Source organism: Panthera leo, chromosome B1 (genome assembly GCF_018350215.1).
Source record: "Panthera leo isolate Ple1 chromosome B1, P.leo_Ple1_pat1.1, whole genome shotgun sequence".
Taxonomy (NCBI): domain Eukaryota; kingdom Metazoa; phylum Chordata; class Mammalia; order Carnivora; family Felidae; genus Panthera; species Panthera leo.
Genome location: NC_056682.1, coordinates 55,609,736 through 55,624,298, shown reverse-complemented (window position 1 = coordinate 55,624,298; position 14,563 = coordinate 55,609,736). Strand labels below are relative to the sequence as shown.

Genomic DNA, 14,563 nt, shown 5'->3' with positions numbered 1-14,563 from the left:
AGTGGCTGTTGTGACACTGTTTCCGTGAGAGAGTATGTTTCTGTGGTCCAAACGACCGATTTACCAATAAACTTATAGAATGACACTTGTTTGTACATTGGAGATACAGAAGGATTTCAGTGCCTGAATAAGTTACAGTAATGAGAATATGACATCTTCCTTTTTTTAATGTTCATTTATTTATTTTGAGAGAGATAGAGTGCCAGATAGAGAGGGGCAGAGAGACAGAATCCCAGTGCAGAGCCTGACATGGGACTCGATCTCACGAACCATGAGATCATAACCTGAGCCGAGATCAAGAGTCAACCACTTACCTGACTGAGCCACCCAGGTACCCTGAATATGGCATCTTCTTAAATGTTTATTACAGGGGAAACCCTGACCGAATGCAAGTCTTTCAAGACTGACATGTACAGAGCTCTAGTATTGATCACTTTCCTCTTATTCATTGCCTTTGATTGCATGACTGGGTGGCAGGTCTCTACTTTATTTTCCTAACAGGAAAATAGTAATAGTAAGCTCCAATCTTATTCACAGGCAGCGTCGTATTGTATAGTCCATTGGAATCTTTCTTTGCAGCTTGCACAGAGGAGAGCAGGAGAGGAGTCAGTAAAGAGAGGAAGGGCAGAAGCTATGGCTTTTGCATAGCACACCCATCTTAAAGAGACAGAGACACTTTAGAGCCAGACTTTTGGTTGAGAAACAGTGATACTGCTATGAAGTTATATGTGTTCACTTATCGCTGGTCAAAACCGCTCATTCTTTAAATTTTCAATAAATAGGGGCACCTGGGTGGCTCAACTGGTTGGGCATCCAACTTTGGCTCAGGTCACGATCTCACAGTCTGGGAGTTTGAGCCTTGCATCGGGCTCTGTGCTGACCACTCAGAGCCTGGAGCCTGCTTGGGATTCTGTGTCTCCCTCTCTCTCTGACCCTCCCCTGCTCATGCTCTGTCTCTCTCTATCGCAAAAATAAATAAAAACATTAAAAAAATAAATTTTCAATAAATAAAAGGTGATGAATTATCAAAACCTCACCAATAAATAAAAATTCTCTATTTTTCATTTTTCAGGCTTAACATTCAAAGACATTTCCCCAGCTAAAAATGCTGTTTCTCTTCTTAAGTGCATGGGACTTATGAGGTCTCCCATTACTGACTTAGGGGATGTTTGTTGAATGAGCACTGTCTGGTGTCTAACCAAAAGCCTAACCCTTCACCACACTCTAAGAGGAAAAAATCCCCCAATTCCATGTATTTTATGGGTGAAGAAATTTACACTAAGAGAATTTACATGACCTGTTCATATGTTTCACCGGTACAGACTTCCCACTTAGGTCCATTCTGACTCCAAATCTGTAATCTTTGCTTTCTGTAGTCTGTTCGGTACAGGAAGAACAAAATAGAGGGGGAACCCATTTTGTGCTAAAACAATCTTGGGAAAGACCCCACCAGTATTCTTGAATAAGAAAAATTAGAAAGCTAAGTATTTTTTTACTTGATCCATTTGTAAAACATAGTTATGGGGCAGTTGAAAAAAAGGAAATTGAGATTTTTTTTTAAATGCTACATTAAGAAGAAGAAATAAGAATAAACTCTTAGGTATGGAGAAACTCCAATATGAGTAATTCTGACATCTGTTAAATTGAATCACAGGGAAGGGAATCATAAATCCTTATATGAATTCCTATTGCTACAGATCATAGGAGGAGACTTAATAATATTGCCTTTGATTGCACACACGCGGAGAAAGTTTGAAAGTGGAACTATAGAACACACTGCATACTAAGATTTTGTGTCTATGAACATTAGACGGTACCTGTTAGAAACTCCAGTGAAGCCCTCCTGATGTTGTAGGTATGAGAGAGTGAAAAGCACAAGATATAAATTATATGAGTACATATTCCACAGAAAAATACCAAGCACACTTATTTGGCATTAAAGATCGAAGATATTGATGCATTTTATCACAGACAGTAAGAGATGGGGTTTTTTCTCTGTAAATAAGCTACCCGATTCGATTTTGTTCCCAGAGTTTGTTTTTAATTAGGCAAAGACACATTTAAAAATTTTTTTGTTTTCTAACCTTCAATAGCTCAGTTCAAAATGATTATGGAGTATCTATCTGCCTTCCCCTCTTCACATCTAATTTTAACAGCAAGTCAATCAGTTTTACACTTCAAATCAGAAGCCAGATGCTGAACTTCCTAACTAGTTGGCTATTACCCGGTGGGAGGAAAAAATCTGTTTGGTTCTTATTGACTTGAAGGATATAATTTTTTTCTTGTGGTTTTACATTCATTATTTTCAAAACACAGAAACCAGGCGTGGCTTTGCTGGAAAGAGCCCTCTTGTTGAAAAGAGCGCATATGCTGGAATCCTCATCTGACTTTACACAGCAGGAACCAGAGGGCCAATGCCCATCTTGGACAGTGATGGCCATGATTAAGCATGGTGGCAGCTGGCCAACAGTAATCACATGGTACAGCTCTGGTGCGTCAGTGTCTTCTACAGTGTTCAAACAAAGAGCAGTATTTGCAGTTTATGAACCTTTATGGAAAATATAAAGTAAAAAAACCTCTAGGCATAAAATCTTATTAATATCTCCCCTTGAGATGAAGAGAGAAGAAAAATGGATGTAAGCTTGGATTCGCCATTCACATACGCTTAATGCATAAACACCCATGAGTAATTCTGTTGCAATTAATGTTTTGTGTTCTTTCTTTGCATCCTCTGCTTCCTTCCTAGAACACTTGAAGGATAAATTAGAAGAATATATGGCCCGATTTTCCAAAGTAAGGATCGTTCGTACCAAGAAAAGGGAAGGGCTCATCCGGACCCGACTCTTGGGGGCATCTATGGCAAGAGGAGAAGTCTTAACGTTCCTGGACTCCCACTGCGAGGTCAATGTGAACTGGCTGCCCCCTCTCCTTAGTGAGTACACATACTGACAGTGGCCTTCTGGGGACCAGCAAGGCCTGGGGAATTGACCTCCTTCAGAGGGAGTGTGTGATTTGCTTCTATTTAGTTTTCAACGAACAAAGTCTAGAGTTCTCTTCTACAATATTTTACAGTGAGAGCCTTGAATTCTACTTTAACCACTGCTGAGGACCAAGAAGTAACCAGAAAACTGCATGAAAATGGACATTTTAGATAACACCAACTGCAATCTCACTTAAAGTTCAAAAAAGTTTAGAGGTTTGTTTAGTTTAGATGTTCTGCTTTAGTGTAGTTACAGTCACAGAGTAAACACTGAAAGAAAAAGTATTCAAAAACACTACCTCTAACTACAGCAAGATTAAAATAAACACACACACATACACACACACACACACACACACACACACACACACACACACAGAGTTTAACAATTATTATAGAACTGTTAAGAACTGAGGAAAGAAAATTATTCCGCCCGAGAATACAGTTCAAGTGTAAGTGCCCTGACATTTTCTAGGATTTATAATGCCAGTTCCCATTTAAACTTCTGGCACTGGCCTAGAGCCCTAAATATATAATCCCCCAAGTTTACACAGGACCTTCTCAAACACTCAGAACTACTATCCAGATGATACATCTCAAATGCTCACCACATGGCTCAGAGTAGGGAGAGAAGCCTCTCTGTCACATCGCACTTGAACTATTAGAAACATGAACGAACTAAGAGTCATTCAAACTATGAATGGGGCTCAGTTCGAGCCCGACTATTTTGTGTTTTATTTCACAACGAAGTCAGATATAAAGTCCAGTAGTAGATAAGGGATAAATTGCCAACCTGAAAAAAAAAATGAGTTTCTAAAAAGTTCTTGGTGTGCACATAGTGTGCTCCTTCCTATTCTTCCAGATTTCACTAAATCAATTTTATTGTAAATATATCCCTGGCCTTGGAGCTAAAGCCAGTAAAAACTGCTTTACAATAGCTGCCTCAGAAAGAATGATTTGCTATTGACTACTGTGTAGGATTTCAGCTAGAAGCAGCAAATCTCCATTAGTAAAAAATGTGGAAGGGGGGAGGGGAATCAATTGAAAGTGTGTAGGATTTAAAACAGGAAATGACCAGCAACTAACACCCCACCACATCACCCGATCCACACACACCTACACAGATGACTGCCCAGCCATCGTGATCAACAGGAATGTTTCAGTGCTCCTATGGCCAGAGACTCCTCTGAGCTTTTAATTAAAAGTACCTTGTCCAAGGACATAGCAATTTAGAGTTTCATCAGCAACAGTGAGATTCCTGCAAACTGAATTTGACCTATATGGTGCTGAATACTCAAGGAAGTCAGCAAAAGACCTAATTTATTTATGAACCAAAGCAATTCCTAAATGCCAATTATCAAGCCTCTGATTGTTCATATGAATCTAACAGGAAAAAAAAAGGAGAGAGAAAGTAGAGAGAAACCCACTTTTTCTCATTAAAGCATTTCATTTCCTGTAGGCCTGATGGATAAGAAATGATTCAAGCTCAGGATCACTATCTTTTTTTATTTTCCTCTATCAGTGTCTTGACACATCATCCAAAATGAAAAAAACAGGCGGAGCCACACAGTTTCTTGGTTCATTTTTCACTTTGGGATTATACCTGAATTTCAATTTCCCATTAAGAGTCTGTTTGTTTGATCCCTGGAAATTGAAATGTAGGCACAAGCCTTAGATGAAAAATTAGTCATGCTGCTTTCACCCTAAGCTAGAACAGCTGGATAAGAGCTGAAAGGAAATTTGAAGGGAAAGTTGACAGTTAATTTAACAGACTCATTCTCTTTGGGTCACCTTGGGACTCCTTGTTGGTCAAGAAACTTGTAAATCAACCTGATTCTGAATTTGATTGAAGAAAATCACTGAGACCTTAATACTAAAATACCTGCAGAGGTGATAGAAGAAATAGGTTGGACACAGCAACATTGGTCTCCTCTGTCAAAGACATCTATGGGGAAACACCATTTAGATAAAGATTAAAACCCATTACAAGACTTACCTAGGTGAAGATGGATGCTTATAGGGCGCTTGGTGAAGAATAACTTGAAATAGTTTTGGGATCTCTCTACTAATTAGCAGAAATAATATTAAGTTGACCTCCAGGCTCCTGAGAGCCTCCTAGGGCCATGCTATTTACCTTGCCACATACCAGCATTCCATATTGCCCTAGCCTGTTTTATCTTCTTTCTACCACATTTATCACCTTCAAACATACTATCTAATTTAGATATTTAGTATGTATATTGATTGCCTTCGCTCCATTCCTAACGACAGAGATTTTTGTGGTTGTTATTCACTGTTATATTCCCAGAGCCTAGAAAAGTGACATGTAAATGGTTTCTACTCAATAAATAGTTGTTGAAGAGGAAGGGGGGGTGTGGAGGAAGGAAGGAAGGAAGGAAGGAAGGAAGGAAGGAAGGAAGGAAGGAAGGAAGGAAGAAGGAAGGAAGGAAGGATGTAGATCTGGAGGGGAGATCTTCCCCCAGATTCTGTGGTTGCCCCACCCTGCCTATTAGGGTCCTCAAAATAATAATACTGAAATAACCATTATTTCTAAAAGATATGTTTTTTAAGATATTTAAATGTATTTTATTCCACATGCCACATCACATAACCAGAAAGCAGATGTTCACACTTAAAAGTTCTGTCAGACATTTTGTTTGTTATAATAAATATTGATTGAGTGCATATTCTTGAGAAGAAAATACAGTTGGCCCTCAAACAACACAGGGGTCAGTGATGCCAACACCCTGTGCCATTGAAAATTCATGTGTAACTTTTGACTCCCCAAAAACTTAACGACCAGTAGCTAACTATTGACCAGAAGCCTTACCAATAACATAAACAGTCAGCTGACACATAGTTTATGCGTTCTATGTATTATAGACAGTACTCTTACAATAAAGTAAGCTAGGGAATAAAATGTCAATAAGAAAATCATAAGGAGAAGAAAGTACATTTACAGCACTGTACTGTGTTGAAAAATATCTGTTTATAAGTGGAGCCACACTACTCAAACCTGTGTCCTTCAGTAGTCAACTGTACCCCACAGTTAGCTATTCTAGGTGAGCCAAAGTATGTAAATGCCAATTCCCTATGCTGTTAGTGTCTCACAATAACAATATCTATATGGAAAAGGAGGGAGCTGGAACTAAAAAGATATTACATTTCTGCTACATAAGAAGCACCATGGAGAAGTGGGACGGACCACAGGTTTTAGGACTGGACTGGCAAGCAGGGGTTGCATCCTGGGTTTTCCTCTCAAAAGATGGGTGACCTTTGACAAGTTATTTAACTTCTCTGAGCTCGTATCCTCATATGTCAATTGAGAATGATAATGGCAGCCACCTTACAGGGTTGTCAGGAGGATTAGAAATAGCAAGAGTATAAATCACTTAGTAGTTGCTCAAGAATTTAATAGTAGCAGGAACAGAAACAGTAGTTATCAGGCCAGCTAATATATTTTTGGATATAATGAGAAAAGATAAACATGTATAGCTTAGATAAACAGAGTCTGTATCAAAGGACAATAGCAAAATAGAACTTGGCAAAATCTCTGGCAAGCCTGAGAGCGAAGAATTCTGTGTATGATTTGTCAGCATTTAAGGGGGGCAGGGGGAGCAGCCGTGGTGGCCATTATAAGATGAGATGCTAAAAACGAAAAAACAAACAAGAAAAAACATGAAGTTAAATATTTACATTTTGAAGCCTCCAGAAAGAAGGACAATATTTTCTCAGCAGGCTCCAGCTGTATGCTTGAAGGAACACAAATACTGTTTATACTCTACATATGTTGGATGCACTATAAAATGACAGATTGGGGACAGGTCAGAGCAAAAATGTGACAGAGGTAGAGCTAAATGGACTTCTGCAAGTCTCTCTGGGACATAACTTTCTTAAAGGAAAATACAACAACACTAATTTTACCTAATCACTGTCCCATCACGTTAAGTCTAGCCTTCAAACAGATTTCACAGAGTGCTCTAACAACGACAGAAACCAGGCTTCAAGCATCATCCCTGCATTAGGAAAGATCTGTAAGGCTTCTCTTTGCTGAAAAATGATAGATGACCTAGGCAGGCATGTCATTTCCTATTTTGTGCTTTCATTTTTCAGACCAAATTGCACTAAACCACAAAACCATCGTGTGCCCCATGATCGATGTCATTGACCACAATCACTTTGGGTATGAGGCACAAGCTGGGGATGCCATGCGAGGCGCCTTCGACTGGGAAATGTACTACAAAAGAATCCCCATTCCTCCAGAGCTCCAGAGGGCAGATCCCAGCGACCCTTTTGAGTGAGTAGCAGCTGAGGGAGGGGCCAAGGGAGAGAGGGCAGGTGACTCATTTCAGGCGTGTCAACTGGGGACCCATGAGGACAATTATCTCTAATAAAATGGGTGAAAACAGGTGGCAACAATATCCCTACCTCGGAGAAAAGTCAGACCTGCAAGTTGTAGAAAATTACAAGCTGCACTGATTACATGGATCACCCCCTTGTCAAACTTTGCTAAGCGTGAGAGAAAGTGTGCAGATGTGAGAATCAGGAAAACACAGAGGTCACTGACAACACGTATTTTGCCTTGTAGATATTCTCCTAGATGTTCTCTTCTTATTTTCAGCTCTCTCTATTCTTTGTCCCCTAAGAATCATTTAAATTGACTATTTTACTTTACTTTTATTGGAAAATGATATAAAATACGAAAGAGTATTTAAGCCTCTGTTTACACCCCTGTTGGGACTTATGAGGGAAGGTGGTGCTTCTGAGTAGTTGCTCCCATAACTTAAACTTGGGGAATTCAATCCAAATGATACATCCAGAGTAAATAATCTTTGATAACCCTGCTATTAATTTAAGTTCTATAGAGGTAAGAATTGTCTATCATAACCATTATTATATAACCAATATAGCTAATAACCAATTGGTCTCTACAAAGTTAAATCGTTCTTTTTCTCAGTGTGAATATGAAAATTGTGCATGTCAAGACAAAGAAAAAAAATATACATAGCTTAGTTTGACAAACTCTCAGGACCATTAATGGTAAATGGTGAAATTTTTCCAAAAGTTACCCCAGAGATTTCCCAAGGCATACTATCATTTATTATTTACTCCTCATACTGTACCCTTTTGATCACATTCAAATTTTTATAAGTTTAAAACTATTATATACTTTTCTTAGGACAAGAAAAATGTCTGTGATTGAGGCTTTGCATACTTTCTAAGATTGTGTTTAAAATGCGTTAAAATCAGGGGCGCCTGGGTGGCTCAGTCAGTCGAGCATCCGACTTCAGCTCAGATCATGATCTCACAGTTCATGAGTTTGAGCCCATGAGTTCATGAGGTTTGGTACTGTAAGTGCAGATCCTACTTCAAATCCTCTCCCCCACCCCCCCACCCCGCCTCCTCTCTGCCCCTACCCCACTGGGATTTCTCTTAAAAATAGAAAAAAAAGATGCATTAAAATCAATATTGTCTTTTCATTAATCATATGAGCAGTAAAAGTGTGCAGTAGAGAAGCTCCCAAATATAAAAAAAACACTTCTGTAACACTTACCCTTTCAACAATAATAAATATGTGATAAACATCAAGAAAATGCTTCTTCCAATTCTAGTCTCTAGAAAGATAAACTCTCGGGAAAAGTTAAGGGGATTTCAGAAGACGTTAACCTGATAAAAAGGGAGAGATAAATGATTTCTTTTGTAATATGAAGCCCACTTATTAAGTATCCACAATTTCTTTTCTTTTAATTTTTTTAATGTTTATGTATTGAGAGAGAGAGACAGAGTGTGAGTGGGGGAGGGACAGAGAGAGAGGAAGACACAGAATGTGAAGCAGGCTCCAGGCTTTGAGCTGTCAGCATAGAGCCCGATGCCGGGCTTGAACTCATGAACCGTGAGATCATGACCTGAGCCGAAGTCGGACGCTTATCCAACTGAGCCACCCAGGGGCCCCAAGTATCCAGAATTTCTGTTGGCCTTTTCCTACTCTGAAATTGCTGGAGAGTTTTTGAGAAGAAATAATGAAGTCCTGTCGTTACTCTTCCAAATGCTTTGGCCAAGATTTCAAGGATATTCAAAGCTATTAGGGGCGCCTGGGTGGTTCAGTTGGTTAAGTGTCCAACTTCAGCTCAGGTCATGATCTTGCGGTCCATGAGTTGGAGCCCCGCATCGGGCTCTGTGCTGACAGTTCAGAGCCTGGAGCCTGTTTCGGATTCTGTGTCTCCCTCTCTCTCTGCCCCTCCTCCACTTGCGCTCTGTCTCCCCCATCTCAAAAATAAATAAACATTAAAAAAAAATTAAAAACTATTAGAAGAGGTCTTTAGTGATACAAGTGAAGGAGTTTCCAGTAAGCATTAGAAGTGGGTCCAACTGGAGAGATGTTTGTCAGACATCCCTGAAGTTAACCATCTGAAAGCCTTGGCAAAGGGGCTTATGGGGGGATTCAAAGCCAGGTTGGAGGTTGGGGGAGGATACAAAAGGACCCTAAATACAGTGGAACTGCCATTAGATGTCAGGTGACAGGAGAATAGCCACAGTCCGATTGCTACCATCTGAGGCTGCCATGTTTTCAGGGCTAGAATTCACCCATGATGGTTTTCTAAATACTCTATTGTGACTGGCTATGATAGCTTCCTACTTTACTTCTGCTGCAATAGCTGAGTGGGGCTCCTGTTCTTGGCAGAAATTGGTTCAAAATGCTATCAAGGGAATCTCCAATGGTGAAAATTATGAAAGTACTTTCTCAGTCCCTGCAGTGGCAGTCAAAATTATCGACAGGCAGACCCTGGCTGTGGATGTCACCACATCAGGCACCTTGCTTAACCCCAGATCGTGCAGAATTGGTAACTTTTAGAATTAAATTACCTCTTGCTCCTGTCACCTACTTTGGTGGTTCCTGTCCATCAAAAATTGCTTTTGTCTCTTGAATACTACTGCTTTTCTGGCTTTTGAGTCCCTTTGATTCCTAGGAATGTGGACACTTTAGCCTTTTGTAATAAATGTAGCTTCCAAGAGATGTCCACTTTGATCTTAAAAATTGCATTTGCCTTCCTGATAATAAAAGAACAGTTACCCAAACAGCTATGAGCAGTGTATCAGTAATTCCATTATCTCCGCAGTCACCTGAATGTGCTCATAAACAGAAAAACATGCTTTAGGCTAAAATTTGCTTCTCTAGATGTAAAGCTTTAAGATACACAGAGTGAATGCAATCTATCTAAATATCTCTCTCATGGACTTTTGTATTTCGAGTGGCTCCTATAAGGGCTGTGTGATTTTCTGTGGAAGGTGGGGAGAGGAGGCTACAAAACAAGAAGAAAGGAACTGAAGAGGAATATGTAAATGCATTGCCCACCCCAGGACTCTTCATACAATATATATGCAAACTTTATCTTTCCATAACAAGTCTATCAAATGTCCTAAGTGGCAAGACCTCCATTCTTACATTTATTGCATTATTTGAGTTTTTAGCAACTAACTATTGACTACAATAGTGTTCTTTTTTTAATTTGCAAATCCTGGGGCACCTGGGTGGCTCAGTCGGTTGAGTGTCCATCTTTGGCTCTGGTCATGATCTCACAGTTACTGAGTTCTAACCCTGCATCAGGCTTTGTGCGGACAGCCTGCTTTGGATTCTGTGTCTCCTCTCTCTCTGCCCCTTGCCCCCACCCCCAAAATAAATAAACATTAATCCGCAAATCCTGTGAAATTAGTGGGGCATGAGCAATAATTATTAATGAATTGAAGAAGCAGGCTCTGCGCTGAGCACAGAGAGCCTGACTCGGGGCTTGAACTCATGACTCATGTACTGTGCGATCATGACCTGAGCCGAAGTCAGATGTTTTAACCAATGGAGCCACCCAGGCACCCTTTACCACCCATATATGCCACTAATTTCCAAAATTGGAAAAAAAAAAAAAAAAGGATCTGCACTGGGTATGGTGGTGGCTAACTTTACAGGCTACAAATGCTCATTTATTCTCTCAGAAACCCCTATGTCCACAGACACATCAGTTTGAATTCAGTGACTCCTCATCTAGGCCTGTTATCTAGCTTAGAAATATGCCAGAGCATGAATAGCAATGCCCTTTGAGGGGTGTGAGTGCAGCTGATACCTAGCCAGACCTCAGAAGTCCATGGATCCAGGCTTGGGCTGACCAGCCAGGAGGAAGGGGGGTTCTTTCTCCTTGGTGGGCACAAAAGCTTTCTTCATTAATGCGAAAAAGAGAACACATTGAGAGTAAAGTTACTTGATGCCTGGAATAAGCAACTAGCTTTTCTCAGATCTTACTGATTGCATTAATTGACATTTAAAATTTTAACATCCCACTTGGGTAAATTCCGCTGGGGATTCAGCTGCACCTTGGCTTACTCAGAATTTGAAAGTAAAGATACTCTCTTTTACTCAAAACTTTTTCCACGTGGGTTTTGACCCAATACTGGTCACTCCGAATTTAATCAGAATTAGTAAGGAATAAAACTGACTCCCCATGGAAAATGAGACTGGGCAAACCATGAATTTACTATAGGATGTAAAGAAAGAAAATTCACTTTAAAGTAAAGGTCTTCTCCACTTTCACCTCTTGAGTTGAATCGGGTATTGCTCATCTTGCCTTGTTTTCTGTCCTGTCCCGATGGGGCCACCTTTAACCCTGGACCATTGGTTTGGCAGGGTGGGAGAATTTTTTTTCATACTCTACTTCTCAAGCTAAGTTAAGAATATTGCTGTGATCTCTAAGTAATTGCTTCCAAACTTTTCCTCTTTTCCTCAAAAAATCAAACTGATGCATACACACTACCATAGTATTAGCTGCCTTAAGCCTCAACTTGCAACCAGATAATTCTCTATACTGAGGTTTTAAAGTTGTCACCTCAAACTTTTGAGGGGATTAGGTTGCAAAATACATTCATCAGTTGAGTCTAGTGATGAGTTCCAGGAGAGTGAAATAAGGCTTTAGCTCTCTGAAACCTCAACCACAAATCTCGCCTGAACTTCACATTATTCCAGAATCCAACCAATCTAACCAAATAACCTATCTCATTAAGTCTATGGAATATGTAATACAAAACCTAACATTTATCTAGCATTTCAACACTATGTAAAACACTTCACTACATTACCTGATTGACCCCTTGTAATAATCCTTGGCACAGGAAAAAAGAGCTATTGTTATTTTTCCAATTTTGCAAATAAAGAGAGAATGAAAAAAATATTAACTAACTAATAAGAGTCACATCAGGACTTCAATCAGCATCTTCATTCATTCATTCAGATTTCGAATTTTAGGTTTAATCAGTCTCTTAGGATTCAAAGCAATGCTTTCTTTCATTCATTCAGACTTTAAATCCTAGAGTTAATCAATACTTTTCCTCTCCTTTGAAGAGAAACTTAGGCACCCATTAAGTAAAATAGTTTTATCAATTAACATCTCATAGTGAGCCTTTAATGAGAGCAAAAAAGGAAACAGATTGCCTCATTCCCTGTACTGTGTTCTTATCGGCAGACCAAACTAGAACTGATAGGTTGAAAATGTCAGCTTTCAGTTTCTTCCTAATGAAGGGAAATGTCAACAATGCCAGCTTCTGGTCTGTTTATAACAAGATCTAATTCAATATTTGACAACTGCAAAAGGACAAAATGTTTAGGGAAAAATACTGTCAAATTCCTAAATGGTGTCTTAAACACAGAGGGTGAGAATAAAGGAGCAGAAATAGCTCAAGGGTCTTAAAAACTAATTAAAACATTGAATAAAATCAATCTTCCTCAAAAGCCCAGAATGAAACCCCACTGAAGATTTTTTTTTAAGTGAAGTAAAATGCTGTAACATAATAGAGATGTTCAGTAGCAAGCTTGTTAATTACTCATCCCTCCCCTCTAATAAAGACCCTTCCCCATAGCTGCTTCTCTGGGCTCTTTGGCCACCATAGTCCTGGGTCTCTGGGGGAATCACAATCTGATAAACCATTCTCACCAAAGGATCATGAGAATACCTCTCCCTTGTCAGATCTGCTTACCAGAGAATGACTTTCTCTCCTCCCTCTCCAGTGGGAATGATCTTTACCTCAGGAAGATGTTCGCTCTTATTTGCTTCTTTTTTCAGCATCCAGCAAATTAATTCCTGAATTAACAGTCACTGCCGTTACTCTACTGGTACGGCCCTGCTCTTCTTTCCTTTGCCCTGCTCTCCAGCTCTCAGGGTTTCTGAGGTGGTTCTGGCTTCTAGATGCCCTTTTTCTGGTTTCTGACCATGAGTTTGGACTTTTGAAACTTTTATTTCTGCCACCACTACCAGGAAACATCTTTGAATCACAGGAGACCTGGTGGGTTATACTATTTAGAAAGGAGTTGAAACCTCGTCCTCTATTCTGAAATGGATTTTTATCCCTGTATACCAGTCACTCAAGACCATGTCCCTGTGGAACACCATGCTCTTCTCCACCCAAACCTTACCATGACTTTTGTCCTAACCAGCTCCCATTCTTTTTCTATGGTAACATCTCCTCTTGAACCTTGGACCTCCAACTCTGATTCCTGGCCTTGCTTCATTACTGTCAGACTAGTCAGCCCCTTCATAGCCAGACTTGAGAATGAATTTTCATCTCCAGCACTCCTGGGCAGAATCAGCCAATGACGTCTAAACCTCCAGTGCCATCCAATGGTTATCAATAAACCTGGTTTACTGGTTATCAAACAAACCACTTAAGACTCAGCAATGGCTTCCTATGTATCAAAGAATTGTGGAACTCACAATGGGTTGATTACTTTTTCTTGTCTATTTACCTATGCCTTCAACCATTAACTATTTTGCTATGCTTCCAAATGGGTGTCCTGAGACCATTTTTTCTGTCTCATGTGTGATGACTGTTTTCAGTGTCCTTCTCCCCCCATCCCCACCAAGATGTGAGTTGATTCCACCTACATTTACTTCTCATCTAGATTATGTTAGGGGTTCTGTGCTCTGTGACGTAATCCCTCTGTCCAGATCTCCTATTGGTGGGCCCTCAGCCTTCTTTCACCAAAGTTCTACCAGCATTTATCTGAGGAGAAAACCTCCAGGAATCTGTGAAAGTATTGTCACAGTCCCCTTCCTAGTACCCAAGTTTCAGCAACGTTTACTCTAGCCATGACAACATCACACCAGAATGTGGCAGAATTTAACAGAACTCTCTGCCATCACCTGACTCTCCCCTTCTCTCCTGGAGGACAGGAATACAGACCCATGGCCCCCACACAGTCAGCTTTGTTTTCTTACTTGAGGCTTTCCAGTTAAAATGCCTATTCCAGGGATACCTGGGTGGCTCAGTCAGTTGAGCACCCAACTTCAGCTCAGGTCATGATCTCACTGTTGATGAGCTCGAGCCCCATGTTGGGCTTGGCACTGACCATGCAAAGCCTGCTTGAAATTCTTTCTCTCTCTCTCCCTTCTCTCTGCCCTTCCCCCACTTGTGCTTTCTCTCTCTCAAATAAATAAACTTTTAAAAAATTATTTAAAAATCAAAATAAATAAAATACCTGCTCTAGCTCTGCTTTCTTCTTCGCTTCCCTCATCCAGGCCACCACTCCTTTCCCCCCTCTAATTATTG

The 14,563-nt window shown here is 40.1% G+C and overlaps 1 protein-coding gene across 1 annotated transcript in view; it reads left to right on the top strand.

The window, feature by feature from the left end:
* The window catches only part of GALNTL6 (polypeptide N-acetylgalactosaminyltransferase like 6), a 1,201,435-nt gene that overhangs the window by 975,714 nt on the left and 211,158 nt on the right, over window positions 1-14,563 (top strand). Inside the window, exons 5-6 of the mRNA XM_042935079.1 lie at window positions 2,747-2,932; window positions 7,094-7,277. Coding sequence (XP_042791013.1) covers window positions 2,747-2,932; window positions 7,094-7,277 — 370 coding nt within the window. The remainder of the gene's footprint in view (window positions 1-2,746; window positions 2,933-7,093; window positions 7,278-14,563) is intronic.